The 16522-nt window shown below is 31.7% G+C and overlaps 1 protein-coding gene across 1 annotated transcript in view; it reads right to left on the bottom strand.

Moving 5' to 3' along the window:
• The window catches only part of LOC111033085 (death-associated protein kinase related-like), a 36528-nt gene extending 30437 nt beyond the window's left edge, over positions 1 to 6091 (bottom strand). The window contains exon 1 of the mRNA XM_022313677.1: positions 5315 to 6091. Coding sequence (XP_022169369.1) covers positions 5315 to 5583 — 269 coding nt within the window. The 5' untranslated portion in view covers positions 5584 to 6091. The remainder of the gene's footprint in view (positions 1 to 5314) is intronic.
• Between the last annotated feature and the right edge of the window lie 10431 nt (positions 6092 to 16522).

Raw genomic sequence — 16522 nt, 5'->3', positions numbered from 1 at the left:
TGCAGTGAGCGAGCATTCCGAGTAAGTTCCGTGGCGATTGAATTATATTCATAAAATAATGTTAAAATATAAAAATACCCCCTATGCTGTATTTAAGCTGCAGATTTATATTATTTGAATAGTACTGCTATTATAGCACAAAGTATATTACCTAACCTAACCTGTAGGTGCCTATCTAATATTTTTATGAACCATGGCTAGCGTCACTCGTTATATTATATAATATAAGTTATCACCTAGATTTCAGCTGAGGGAGTGACTAGCTTCTTTTGAACTATATGATTTTATTGTTGTAAATATTCATTATTTTTGGTCAGAAGTTCAATAAAACTCAAATTCAAATATCAAGGAACTATGACGGTCTGGAACGATTAACCGTACAATGTATATTTCAATATAATATTTATATCGCGTAGGTACTTGTACACGGCGAGAGTTTATCGGACCCCGAAACTAAAACACACACAATATACCTGTACGTTATATTTAATAATTTATATATAATACATGACGTGGAAGCAGGTACGGCCGAAACCCGTTCGCTGCAGCAGCCGGAGTGATACACGCAATTTTTTTTTTATATACACCGAGCATATAGGCACCACATTTATATACTTCGGTCGTATAGCCACGTGTAGGACGCATACAAATATTATATGTATAATATACATTATAAGTACGTCTCGCCGTATATTTTATTGTACTTCCACGCGTCTTGCGTTGAATGGGTAGTTATATATATAAAATAATATATTATGCACCTTTAGCAAGTATAATATATATGCATGTGCAAACGCGCACACATAATAAAGGTATATAACAGCGCGGCTGACCGAATTGATTTGTTCGTCTTGGCTGAAGGTGTGTAAGTTACTAATTATTAAAAGACAAAATATATATTAACACTTGCACCGACACAAATGGTCCAAAACCTATCGAATATACAACTCGAAACGTTGATCATTTTTACGCATTCGGCGGGGCCGGAGTTAATCCACTCTGCGTACATGTCTCTTATTACAGTCCGGGCGGTAAATTAATCATTTTTGACAATGATATTCAAAAGTATAATCTAGATGTCATATCTAATCTATTAACTTCAAGTGAATCTGTTTTATGCGAAATCTGTTTTCCCAAGATACGAAAAAGGAGTAGTTCATAGTCCACGTAATAGTTTTATCTATTCGAATATTAATATGAGCTATTCCGATGATTTTTGAAGATTTAGGTATCATATGTTATTTTCATTTTTGTCTCAAATGCTCGCACATGATAATATGATATATGCATTACAGGGACTGGAACGATATCGAAAAGAATAGTTTCTGAAATCAGAAGCTCGCCGGAATATTGATTTAGTTATTTTAGAGAATGATATTTACGGTGCCTATATTTTGATAGTAAATAATACTATACGCGTTTTCCAATATATTTCGTGCCATGAAAAATTATAGTATCACTGTTTGAAATAATGGGTATCAATCAAAACAGTTGATATTTTAACTTTATATTATAATGTATATTCCGATATTTTTGGTTTTTTTTATGAGGCAGAGCAGAATTAATTATTTTACTTCTAAAAACCGAACCGAATTTAAAAAAATTTAAAAAGTTCTAATTCCAGATACGTGCCTATTAGTTATTACCTAATAATATAATAAATAATAATATAATGATGTTGAAGTATGTGCCATTGAAGGCTAATATGGACAAACGGCCGCCATGACAATATTTATACGTACACGCCCCTCTTCCTCCAACTCTTCATCACTACTTTTGAACTTTCAGGCCCATATGTCTTATTATCGCTGCGGCCACACTGCTTAATACATATATTATATGCATATAAAGCTTCCGCACACGTGCTGGAGGGTATTATGTGACGGTAGTCTACGAATTGATATGACTTACTGAATATAATATCGTGTACTTTATTACTATTATTATGTATATTAACGTGTTCATATTCACGCGAGCATTCATTATTATGCTATAGTCGATGCCCCCATTTTGTTTTTGCAACCGCCTCGCTAACGCCACGAGGTGAATCGGGTTTTCATTGCAAGGACGAACCTTAATAGCGTTTTCCAGGAACTAATTGTCGTCACATCATGATTATTTTTATGATTACGATGATAATGATATTACTATTTTATATTATAATATACAAGCAAACTCGACGGCATTGCTATGGGGTATTTTTATTATAATACAATCATTATTACGATTTTTGTTGTGTGAATAATATATACTTCCTATTTCACCATGGTCCATAACGCACCCCCGGGTTAATGTGTGTCACGCTCTCTCTACTTATAAATATACATAGCAATCATCGGACTCGCGTTGCCTTATAAAATATGATGTTTATGACGACCCCGCAACACAATATTTTTATAGTTGTACTCAATTAATGTCCACAAAATATAGTCAGACCGGTGTTTCGTGCAGAGATTGATATACCTGCGGCGGCGTAGTCTAGACATTACAGAGAGTAGATATTATACGTCGATTTGTCTACAAATGCAATGGCCCCTGCACGTATAAGGGATTATAACCAAGTTATAACCAAATTTGGGTTCTCGCATATACCTGGTACATAAACGTATAAAACGTACAACGTATAATGGATCGTTAAACTGCCATCGGTAGTTATCGGGGTGGATCCCTGGTGTCATGGCACGAGACAGTAATGATGGTCACGGTTGCAGCCACTGTATATATATATTTTTGTATAGTATCAGTAAATGTGAGCGAATGTGAGTGTATTTGTGCACGAGTGTGTGTGTGAGCACGATGATAATAATATATCCTTGTATAAAATCCGGTATAGTTGTTTTTCGTTAATTACCAAAGAGGTCGTAGAATCGGATGGATCTGCCGCGCAGAGATCGAGCCGTGCATACGTAACTATATGTCGGCCTGCTACGTGTTCGTAATAATGTATTGACAGTTTCGTCCTCGGCATGTCAGTCGTGTGTCCGACACGGGCGGAAGGCAAGAAAAAAAATGATAAAAAAACATTGTTCGAATCCCATATAATAATCAATTAGCCTGACGAAGTATATAATAATAAAATGTCGATAAAAACGATAAGAGAAAAAAATGATAAAACATTGTACTCTTATAGTATAATATAATATAAGTACAAGACACGTTTTTTTTTTAAGTTAGTGTACTCCGAGTATACACTGAAAATAACGAACATGTAATTTTGAAATTTACACGGTTGCCGGCGACCAGACCGTAAGGACAACCATTGTTAAAATGTTGACTTCCTTATCCCGTTTCAGGAATTAAAATAATTATAATCCACATAATATGTTCATGCAAATTTTGAACAAGAGTAAAAATCAAAGTGGAATGTTTAAAGTACCTAATAATAATACTAATTAACATTATATTGTGTCTTAACAAGACATTAATAATCGGTATAGGTATGAGGTAAGTACCTATACCTAGTAAATATATATATTTTTCAAATTATATACTAGTATTATAAATACAAAACCACAATAAAATTTCAAAACATCAAATTATACTACAATTAACGTCTTGTTAATACGCTATAATTACCATAATTTAATGTATAATTAGTGAATAACCTATTCAATTATGAAATTGATTTAATAACATAATATATAGTAGGTTAAATATCCAAGGAAAACTGAAAGTATTCAGTCATAGGTATGAAATGTTGTTATTATATTTAAATTATGTCTTATAAAAATTTATTTGTAAATTGTATTATTACTTTTTCTTTTATGTTATTTCAAGAGCTCATCAAGTAATCATAACGATTAACGGTATTGCTACTTAATAGATCATTTTTACACAAATGACGTATGTCGTATTCAAGTTACTTATAATTTATACAATTAAACCATATAATTAGAAAAGTATTGTTTTACAATGGTGTTAAGTATTCATGAAGGAGCCATACAGGATTTACATGACGATAGTATATCTTTATAAAGGTACTAGTTATCGTTTTGCTTCTTTTTTAACTAATTTTATAAATAATTCAAAATGTAAACTGTAGAGTATTGGAATTATTTATGGATAAAAACTTATAAGTTATATTTAATGTAATTCTAATCTTAAGTTACGCTTAGTTTTTATACATGTTCATTGTTAAATTTCTTTATACGTCCAGGTATAGTTTTATCAATGTTAAATAATCAAAGTAATTTTAATAATTTCTTATAGTATATTCTAGCGATTATAACTTAATATCGTGTAACACGTTCAATTAGGAACACATACAAAATAAATATCAACGATATATTATAGTGCTTAAAAAATTTAAGTAATTTTCTACATTTAATTCACAAGTTATATCATACATCATATTATACCAACATTACAATATTAGTCTTGATGGAGAGCTTGTAATTTTAGACTTATTATACGATAGTTTTATAAGACAAATGGCGAACATTAATGGATTTACAAGGGATTATGTTACCACCTCCCGAAAGTTGAATGTGGTTAAAAAATATTTTGACAGTATTATTATCAGCATATAATTTACTTATTTATTGAAGAAGATAAACAGAAAATTAGATAAAGAACGATCTGAACACAGTAACACCCCTATGTGAACAGATATAATATTGTCCTGATTCCATAATTGTAATAGATGACACAGATGCGCAAAACCGATTACAACCACGAAGAAAATTGAAACTAATTTTTGGGTGATAGTAGTCAGAGACGAAGTTATCACAAAGCCAGGGAGGGGAGCGATCTCACCACAGGTGGTATTTATTAATATTTACCTAGCCAATAGGGAGGTATACCGACGCTGATTTGCTTGTGAACCGATGTACACTAAAACCGAGATACACTGATATAGCGATGTATTTTATGCACTCATTTTTTCCGGAGCAAAGTCATCTTATACAACTAGTTATTATATAAATATTAAACAGTAATATATAATATAATATAATTATTATCTAAGCTTCATTATGATTAGAGCTAATGTTTCGAAATACATTTTTACTACGTTGAGCAATGTATTATTTATATTTAATCATAAGTATATTATTACTCGTAATACTTTTGTCTTCGTGTGTACTGACTGTTATTTCGAATTTGAACTTAGTCGTTAATCATTTATTTTCTTTATTTAATTCGCTTTTCGTAACTAATCATATATACGTAGAAAATCAATGTTTCACGTCGAAAAATTACATAAACAAGTAAAAGGAAAGTGGCAAGCAGTAGAATAAGCAGCGGAAAGCGAACATTCCGAATATATTATCTTTGTATACCTATAGACAATAAAATATTAAATCTAGAAACTTACTTGGCGAATGGTTCGCTGTCCAGTCGGTAATAGTTCTCGATGGGTTCCGTCTTAACCAGCCGCATTAACTGTTTCTCATCGACAACGACCACTCCCTGTTCGACGTCAGCGTGCTTCCACAGCACCGTCTGCTTGCTACTGCTCTTGGTCTTGTTGGCCTCCGCTTTTCGCTGCACAGCACCCTTGGCCGCGGCCCGACCGCCCTTTTGGCCCGACGCGTTCATACGGCTACTGATCGCCCCGCTGCCCGCCGTCGGGTATATCAACATAATTTTGCGTATATGCGTGAACACCGGCGCGGTACTCGGGATCGATTAATTAAAATTCGTTGAAATGTCGTAAAACGCTAATGAAAACGATAAGAATAATACAATTTAACGGGTCTCGAAAACAACACCGCTATTATAATATAGCATGTGGGGAACGTCCTGGAGACCGCGGACGTGTTTGCTTGTTTGTTTGGCTGCGGAATGAAAATTCTCCGACGGTCGGAAAAAAATCAAAAAAAACCGCGCGCGAACTATAAAAATATTATATTACGCGTGCTCCGACGAACGACTGCGATAACGTCCGAATTCGACGTACAGGCGGCCCTATGAAATCTCGATAAGAAATGACCGCTAAAAGTTGATTCACCGGACTTCGTAATACCTACGATGACGATCGAAATAATCATGTAAACAATACTTGCAATGGTTTGTGACCACCAGCAACGGCATATCCTCGCCGAGAGACGTCGACTACAGTTGACCGCGTACGCAAACAAACTGCCGCGGTTAAGTGCCGGTGGCGGCGATCGAGCGATCTATAGGAGCGCGCTCGCTGAGGCTGTGGCGGCCGACGAGCGTAGTGGGAGAACCGACCTGAATGTACGGCGGCGGTGGAGACGTCCGTGGAGCTTTGATGTCGACGTCGTCACCGCAGCAATATTAAACGATTATTTCTGCCTATCACATTATTATTATTACCATTATTATTTTAATATTATTGTCCAGTTCGTTACTTAGTATTGGTATACCAAAATATGGTAATAATAATGACCAAGACGACGGAGATGCTGTTTTGATATTATATAATATTATATTCTCTATACCTATGCATTAGAAGGCAGCGTTTGGAATGTGTCCGTGGGTCGTAGCTTACGATGAATACTCTCTCTCTTTCTCTCACACACACACATATACACACACATCGTTGTAAATAGATCGCTGAAACTGCTTTACATCAAGGTATACGAGCACATTTTCAACGGAGGTCGGTTTTCTGGATTTCCAATGACATAAAATATCGAATTATCCCGACACTACTTGATATTGTGTCATATAAGTAGATATAATACCTAGATATTAGCTGTTGGTATTCTGCAGGTACCTACATATTTTGTCGTTAAGGTAATACTATATAATAGATAATAAAATCAAATACCATAATTATAGAAACGTGCGAATTAAAACGGAGAGGTTGAAGTCGAACCGGACTCATGCAGAAGTAAGCGATATGATTTTTCAGATCTTCGATAACCGTATACACATACAAATATATGAAATGCCAGCTGTTCTAGGGTATACATTTTGAAAAAGAAAATTACAGTCAAGCCCATGTATCTACCCACTTCAGAACTTCCAATACAGTGCCTATAAAAGCCAAAATAAAAGCTTAACGCATGTAGAGTCGTTGTACAGTATGTTTGAAGTAATAGGCAACATTTATTTTTTAAAAACTAAAATCAAAAATCAAACGAATACACATTAAATAATACTATACCTAGTTAAATACTAAAATGCAATGTAATGTGCTAAACTATGTGTTTGAATGATTAAAACGAGCATCATTAACAACTAACACCTAATTATTGCTTAAGTATAAATAATAAATATAATGTATATGGACATAATAATATTCGACAAGACACTTGTAGTTTACTTCAATATAGAATGTAACAAACCAATTCATTTACGTAGGAGGGGAGCCAGGTTGAACATAATCTCATTAATATAAAATAATGTATAAAAAATAATAATTTATACCAAGCCAATTCTAATACAAATGGAACATATAACATTATAATATGTAAGTATTTTTGAATAGTGAATTTACAACAAAATCACATTACATTTCGATAGATCGGTGTTCATGGAAACCATGAATGGAAAATATGGTTGTGGCCAGTTGTATTTCACCGCTTTATCATGGGTTGGCACCCACATGCTTAGGCATGGTCAGTTGGCGTACTTTCAATATCTCGGGGTCATTGGTTGATTAATACATGTATCTTGTGCATGATGTAGAATACAACTATAGCAGAATACTTGTTGGCGGCACCCCGTTGTTTGTAGAATAAACAATATCACAATGAAGTCATTGCAGGTTTAGAGGCGCTACCAAATAATTGAATTGTCTTTTTATGCGATTGTTATCGGAGTTTTAATTTGACCAAACACAATCGATGCAATACGAACAAGAAAAAAAATTTCGTACTTATTCCTTAGCATTAATTTATAATTAATTAGACGTACACGGTATTCATGTTTTGTACATAGAACACACAGACATGTATATATAATACATATAGTTTGCAAGTCTAACATATAATTAATAATTTATGCTTCCATGTCGGTAAACACACAATGACCACTGATATTTTTTACATTTTACAGAGATTAACTTTGATGAAAACAATATAAGGTCATCTTTTCTTCTTGTACCTATCTACTGCAATTTAGTAAGTTATTTCTTAATACATTCATATGTTATTTTACAACAAATATTCAAATATTTGTAAATAATCATGCACCTAATTAAGAATTATTTTAAATATGAGATGTTCATAGGTACTGTAATAACGGCTAATAGGAGCTAATTTTCGTAATTAAGTAAAGAATATCACCACCGTATGTCAGGTACAAACATAGTAAGACGAAGAATCCTCCCCGAGACGGGTATTTACATGTTTGTATCGATTAATATCATCGTATCCTAGAAATTCATAGTTCGCTCTATCATTTCGCCAGGCATAGGGATAGGGGCCTGTTGGACATGAAATACGGCAACCCGGCTATTTTAGGTGCCTGTTTAAAATAATTTGTAATTTTTGAAATTTGAAATTTTGATGGAAAAACTTATTTTGTATTAATTAATATTTTATGTTATCATTGCATATTATTAATCTATTAAGTGAACATTGTGTATAGGACACTCGTGTCGCTTGTAATGGGTTGTATTTTTTTGAAAGTTTTGTGTAGGGGCCGCAAAAACATTTAGTACCAGGGTCTAAAATGTTATGTGGGGGACCTACGAATCACTATTTATTAGTTGTGTGCCTATATCAGTTTATTATTAGGTAGGTATAAGCTATATCTATTTTATTTGAATTTGTCTTAAACAGTTTATACAATTTAGATATTCCACTTTCGTATGCGACCACAACCGAAATCTGCGTCGTTTTGGTCTTAGGAAAATCACGAAATATCGTAAAATACCGTAATTCAAGTCGTAGAAATTAATTCATATACTGCCACCATTACATTCGTATCCTCCTAGTTCCGATTATCAAACAGCGTCGTCGTAGGACGTTTATTATTATATTACTGTAGATATACACTATAGCTGTGTTCGCCGTTAATATAATACTATAATATATATTTTTTATGATACGCCTATAACCACTGCATGTATACTACAAACAATATAATATGTATAATGATAACTCACATCGTCTATAAACAAGCGCCCACCCAAAAAAGCTTGTCCGGAAATATAATATAATATAATACATAAAGTATTATAATGCCGCGATAGCGCCACCTTGCACGCCTCTGGTGGGCGAGGAAAAATTAAACGCACTTTATAATACTGCAGGATATTTAGACATTTTGATTTTGTCTCGATAATGCCCAACAGACTGGTTAAATGATGAAGTTATTCGTGTGGACCGAAAATTCAGCCTACGACGCGTGGCCTAAGCTGAAATAAACACATTATAGTTTAGATATTATGTTGATATAATATCTTCGGGATAATTCCTGTTAAAAAGTTAAGAAACCAAGAAAGCAAAACGGCCGTGATGCCAACTACCGCTTTAGTAATAATATCTGTAATATGATACTTAATGTGTTACATTACATATTATATTGGTACACAATATATAATATTTGGTTTTGAATAGACATCCTTATGGTATAGTTTATATGTATATATATATTGTATTCGCTAGTGAACCTACTCACTAGGAAATACGATTTTTTTTTACTCGTAAGAAAATTCAAACGCTCGTATTGAGTGAACACACTTAAACGCGGAAATGCATATATAGAGATACGTGATAACATACCTATGTTCATTATTATTATTATTATTGTTAAGACAGCTAGGCGTACGATGGATGTTAAATGTTTTTATCTTGAAATTAATCTTTTGAGTTCTAAATATTAATTCTATACCTACCTGGTCCGTTTACTCGCATCGTATTTAACAAAAAATATTGTTCGTTAAAGTCTCTTAAAGATTTTTTATATAAGCTTATCAGTATATTTTGAAGTTACTTAATTTTTAGGATAAACACTTACCATCTATAAAAATATGTTAGTTATTTACTGAACTAGCTTGTAAGTTATCTACTTTGTTGCAATTAAAAAAAAAGTGATAAATACTTTACGTTTTAGGGAATATGCATGACGTGTTGGTTTTATCAAAATGTTATAAATATGTTATAAAATTAAAAACACAATGAACAGTTTTATATTTTTATTTAATACACCACTTATTTAGGATCTTGCGATGTTCTAAACGAAGTTTTAGACTAATTAGTAATCTAATATCGTACGCTGAACAGGCAATATAAAAAGCAAAAATCTTACTTACAAAGTATAGGTAATGAAATTATTAGCTATTGCCTATTATAATGTATTATGTATTTATGTAATATGCATATATATACGCCTGTCCTTCGATAAACAATAAATTATTCTTTTATTTAATAAAAAGACTTATACCTAATATATGAGTAAATGTGAATCCTAGTCAAGATAGAATTTTATGTTTGTAGGTTTATTATTATTTGCCACAATTTTCTAACATATTTTCCAGTTTAATATGCTTAGAGTATATTTTAATAACATATATTATTATAATAGATGTAATATGCCCAAATGCGTTGCAATTACCTACTTACTTACCAAAACTATATTAACGTGAAATGTGAACTAAATGAAACGAATACAAATTCAATGTTTTCTACATTTATAGATCCACAATAATTCACTACCTACCTAAAGCAAAATTACAAGGATATGTTCACATATATTATGAGTTATACACAAACGAGTGTATTGTATGAACGATGTACGAACTAACTGATTTGATAGATGTTAACGCGTATAATATACCTACATCGCGTCGCGTTAATGTCGATAACATTTTCTCGTGGACTTTTTAGATTTTGGATTTGGATTTTAAGTGTATATTATTTATATTAGTATAATACTATGGTCGTGTTAATCAACTAATATTTTAACATATTATCGTCACTGCCCAATAATTAGGTAAACTTGGATATGTTTCCACGTACAGCCGTAGGTATTATACAAGTATACAACCATAATATTATAAGTGTATGTAAATTTAATTTAATCACCGAACAAACCACTGCTGTGGTCGGTGACGATTACATATAATTCCCGAAGGGGTTGGTTGGTTGTTCAAATTCCTATCCATGACTTATGTTTGATTTTTAACTATAACCTTTAGCTATAAAAATTACCTAATAACATTATACATGTCTTGTTATTATTGTATTCAAATTTTATTACAGTAAACATTTAAATGGTTTTAGAATACATTATAGAGTATTAGTACATGTAAAAAATGTTATTACACTATACAAATCTACAGTTTTGATTTAATTATATACCTAAAAATTTTAAATTTACATAATACATGATACGTCGTAAATAAGAAACTATACGAAATATAACAATATATATTTCAATGAACACGGTTATAGGAACATAAAACGTTCTAAAATATTAGAAAATTCTCCACGTCTTAACACCTTAACGTTATTTAAAATTATTTGCGCATGCCATTATGATGTATAAGCACCCAATTTTTTCATATAAAAAGTTACCTCTATAGACTATAATATATATTTTAGTAACAAGTACAGATTTTATTACCTACATGCGCGTTTATTACTGCAGATAACAACGTGTTGTATACTTGTAAAATGTATTAAACAAGTACATACAAAGATGATGAATACACCCGAGGTGGACCAAATGGCGATGCTTCAGTTCCAATATCCCATCACATAACTTGAACCGAAAAATACAACATTATGAGTATTAAGTTCTTTTTTAGAAATTCTGACGGCTTAGTGTATGAATCTACGTAATATTGTGACGTTGATACAATACAAACCAGAATTTGTTAATTTTTTTTTCACATAGGTCTTATATTGACACTTGTACAGTGCTATTTGAACATCAATTTTACATTTTATTGAATTTTGCGGTTTAAGTGTTACCGAATCAACTTCAAATCGGTTCTAGATAGTTTACGGCATCTTTATGCTATATTTCGACAGAAAAAAAAATCACTAATAAATAAACACGTGTTACTCGAACCCAACCGTGACCCCTACAAAAGATGCTGTTAGCCGTAGTGCACGGTTTATTTACAATCAAATTGGCACACAAAATAATATATTAATATGTAATTTACAATTAATACAAAATAAAAAGAATGCAGTTGGGGGCTTGGTGTGGCGCGATGATTGGCTGTAGTCCCTAATGGGTGTCAATCATCGGCCGGCGTAGCTAGCATCCGGATGGGTGACCACCTGGGTTTTTAGTGACGAATCCTAGCTCCCCATATTATACACGTGTTACTCAAACACAACCGCGCGTAACCCCTAAAAAAAATGCTAATTGTCATAGTTTCCGATGCTTTAGACAAAAAAAAAAAAAATTCAACTTGTTGAAATTAATAGAACAAATAGATTTAATAGAATCGCTAAAAATTACGATTATTTTAGGGATCACATGAGTTGCGTCCGGTAAAAAAGGTATACACGAATTGCGTCCCAAAAAATGCAGGATGCAATTCGTGTAATTAAATCAGGGGTTCTTAAATAACTAACAAAAATAACTAACAATTATAAATATAAAGTAAAAAAACGTTAAATCACTTAAATCCAATTAAAATTAATATAGTCAATAATATAATAAATAAGTTAATTAATTAATAATAATAATGTCAATAAAAATGTCAGTCAAAAATTAGGTTTATATTTATTAGATAAGCTTTTTACAAAATCTAACCTTGTTATTTTATTTTCGTTCAATTTTTTGATCTGATTTTCAACAAATAAAATATTGTTTTGGCGTTGTTTCCTATAATGACGTACAGAAATTAGCGAGCTTTTTATTAACATTACATTATCGGTTTGCATTATCTTTAAAACATCTAAAAATGTGTAAATATTTGGATGGAAACTATTAAAAAAACTATTAAATTTTTTGTGAAAAGACTCGCACGCGTTTGTCGTTCGCTGTAAACTTGAACTTTTTTCTGCTCATATTGATAGAGGGAAATTATAGTAATAACTTATCTGTACAACTGTCGAGTGTCGACTTTAGCTAAAATAGTTGTATAAATGAGTAAATTGGTAAATAAACAAAATTGCAAAAAAATTGAAAAAATCCCAAAAATTACAATAAATTGCACTTAAAATTTTTAGATTTGAATTTCTACTTACTAAAAATGTATTTAAAACTTACTTGGTAATAAATTGAAAAAGTAGAAAAAAGTTGCAAATGCAACATCATCGGTGGCTTACTTATAGTTAATATACCTTTGAGAACCCCTGAAAACGAAATAAAAATTCTACTACCTATCCCATATAGTGGGACGCAATTCATGTATACCTTTTTAATGGGACGCAACTAAGGTGCCCCGTTATTTTAGTGGTGTCGGTTATTGGCAGTGGAGGAGGAGAAAGTTTATCATCCAGATAATGCTCAAAGAATTTCAAAATAAAATTATTACTATATAATTATCAATACGTTATTCAGTTGCTTCAAATCCAGACATCTTCCTAGAATTTTAACAAAACATATGAAGCTTAAATAATTAATAAAAATATGTTGCTTTAAGAAAGACGTTTCACCTGAATATGTGGTCTCCAATTTTTCAAATGCGTCTTACAAGTATGAAACTTATAAAATTTTAGTTAAGCAGTTATCATTCATCTTCGATTCCAAATAATAATAATCACTCTAATATTAAAACTTTCATTGCTAAATGAGATCTGCTGACATTGACGAGCACTTGTAACACAGGGCCAACACATGCTTATGAAAAATATTAATACTAACTAGTTACTTCTTAACTAATTGAACTACATCCAATCATACTTTCAAGTTGAAGCACATATAAAAGTCTTTATCGCTTTTCGCATATATTGTATACTTCAAGTTGTTTGAAGTTGTAATAATTAAACAAAAAAAGTTCAACTTAATATTCAAATTCATTGACCGAAAATCATACTCAAAACAATTAGTTCAATAAACAATGATTTTTTTGAAACCACTTACTATATTCCAGAGTTTATAAAATTTAAATAATAAAAAATCAACTTAAATAAGATTTAAATTTAAAAAATGTTAAAGGGAGCATTGGCGCTCGCCGGCAAATGCATTTTAAGAATCATAAAATAAAAAAAAAGTTCAACTTGATAAGCGGACACAAAAATAGAAAACCAAATAAGAATCTTTTTATTCTAAGGGACCCACTTAACCCTCTGTTAGTCGCGCGCCAAACAGGGGTGATTAAACTAGCACCCCCCACACTGCACAACTCGCGCGACTATGCGGTTAAGGCAGAGGGTTAAATAAGTCATAAAAAGGTTAGTACACCTAAGGGCTATGGATAGTTGAAGCTGTGGTGATGATAGTAGGCTAGTGGTAGTATATTATCATCCCTGGTCGAGTGCATCGCAATGATCTTTTCCTACTAACTACCAAGGTATTCGATATTGTATAAGCATAACAATAAAAGAAAATATTTAAATATTACCAAGATAAATAATTATAGAACCTAATTAACTATCATAATTTGAATATATAGTTTTAAAGCCAGTCGGCTAGCGTTGTACCAGCACTTATAATTAATAATAATTTAAATAAATTCAACACTAATTAATGATTTGTATATCACAAAAAATTATAAAATCTGATTTAAAAATTCTAATGTATCAAAAAATATAACAAAATATTAATTAAGAAATAATGAGAGTAGATGGTATGAGAAGTTATTGTGAGGTTTTCAGTATTTATTTATTCATTAGTTTTAATTTAAAATATAGTTTAGTGTATTAAAATTATATTGTCTTAGAATTCCCAAAATGTTTTCTTCTCACTTCTTGCCACATTGCACTTATGAATTTATTTTTTCAAACATATTTACTAAGATCAAAATATAAATATTATTCAAAATGTATGCTAGTTACAGTTTGAAATATGATATGATTATAATTCAAACATTAAATTATTTAAGTCAAAAATAGCTTCAACGTAAAACAGCCCTTAGACCTCTTTCACTTTAATTTTTTGTATACATAATAACTTTCATTCAATTACCTAACACATTATTTTATTGTACTGAGGTAAATTCGATAGAACTCTAATCATATTTTTTCATAATTTTTTTATTTTGATTCTTTAAATCAATTTGCCCACGGGCGCCCATGCCCCCTTCAATTTTTTTTTTCTATGATTTAAGTCTAGTTCAATTATATAAAAACATTTTTTTTAATTTTGATAACAAGTTAGTGCCTTATAAATATTCAATGTTTTTTGATATAATTATTGTAAATAAAGCTATGAGTTTAGGAGTACTGATATTGTAGACTGAAGTCTTTAATATTCGTTTTTAATGCACATCTTTTCATACATTTTTTTATTACTACTTAAAATTAATTTGCGGCGAGCGCCCATGCCCCCCTTTTCCATTTTTATTTTTAAAATTGAATTCTATCTGATTTGTTCATAATTTTAATAGGAATTTGTTTCAGGCGGCCTGAATTTTTTCGTTGGAATTCCGAGACCTGTCATAGGATTTCATAGGAATGACGTACTAAATATAGGAAAAAAAAATTGCAAAATTTTAGATGGGTGGGGCTATGGACATGTACGTTAATATTATACTGTTATTATTATTATCATCATTATATATTATTATGCGTACAGAAACCGGCAGCTTCTGTTGCTCGCTGTGTTCACACGTCTATTATTAAAACAATATAACGTATTGCTGACTGTTAACTGCAATCGTGCGGTCTTAAATTATACGCAAATGACGGACTACTCAAATCCGTTAACAAGATGTACATATACATACAACCTCCGGAGACAACCTATTCATCGATTACGTTGTCCGCGTCCGTCAGCCATCAATAGATGGAATTCATTATGGTACCGGTATTTGAGTATCATGTGCGTCTGCTTAGCGAATAGAAATTATATTATATTTACCTATAAGTATTGCATATAAATATTATATGTATATATATATACATGTATATTTTGTATATATACTATATACATGTTATAGATTTTTCCACCATACATATTGCGCACGGAGATGTGACGAAGTTCTGACATGGGGGAGGGGTGTGAAGTTATAGTCACACTGTTAGTTTGTTTCCAGATGACGCGATCGTATTTTTCGCCCAGCACTTGTAGTCTATGAGTTTAAAGGTGGATTTCGCTGACTACTCGGATCTTTCAGCCCTGTGATTGGGCGGTTATTGAGTTATTCTTTTGGTAAAAAAAACTTTGTTTCTCTAAGTTATAACATCGTGAAACAATTCATTAATTATTGTAATAAATAAACTTAGATTTTTATAGCCAATGGCCCAAGTCGCTGAGGCAGTTATTATTAATAAAAAAAAATATAATAATAATGCAATAATTATACGCGGGGGTGAGGTGCGTTCACGATAATGATGATGGAAGTTAAACGGCTCGGTGATTGTTTCCGCAATAAGCTTGACCTTTTTCAGACGGTGTACTGACTACCAAGATCGGGGAATCATATCATTACAATATATTTAATATAAGTAACTACCTAATATATTCGATCGGTCTTGCACAATATTATAATGGTGCTAATAGGCATACGTGATGCCTATAGGTAGGTACACTGCAC

Source organism: Myzus persicae, unplaced genomic scaffold (assembly GCF_001856785.1).
Source record: "Myzus persicae strain clone G006 unplaced genomic scaffold, MPER_G0061.0, whole genome shotgun sequence".
NCBI classification, from domain to species: domain Eukaryota; kingdom Metazoa; phylum Arthropoda; class Insecta; order Hemiptera; family Aphididae; genus Myzus; species Myzus persicae.
The sequence above is the reverse complement of the archived record's forward strand: the minus strand, read 5'-3'. Positions and strand labels throughout refer to the sequence as shown.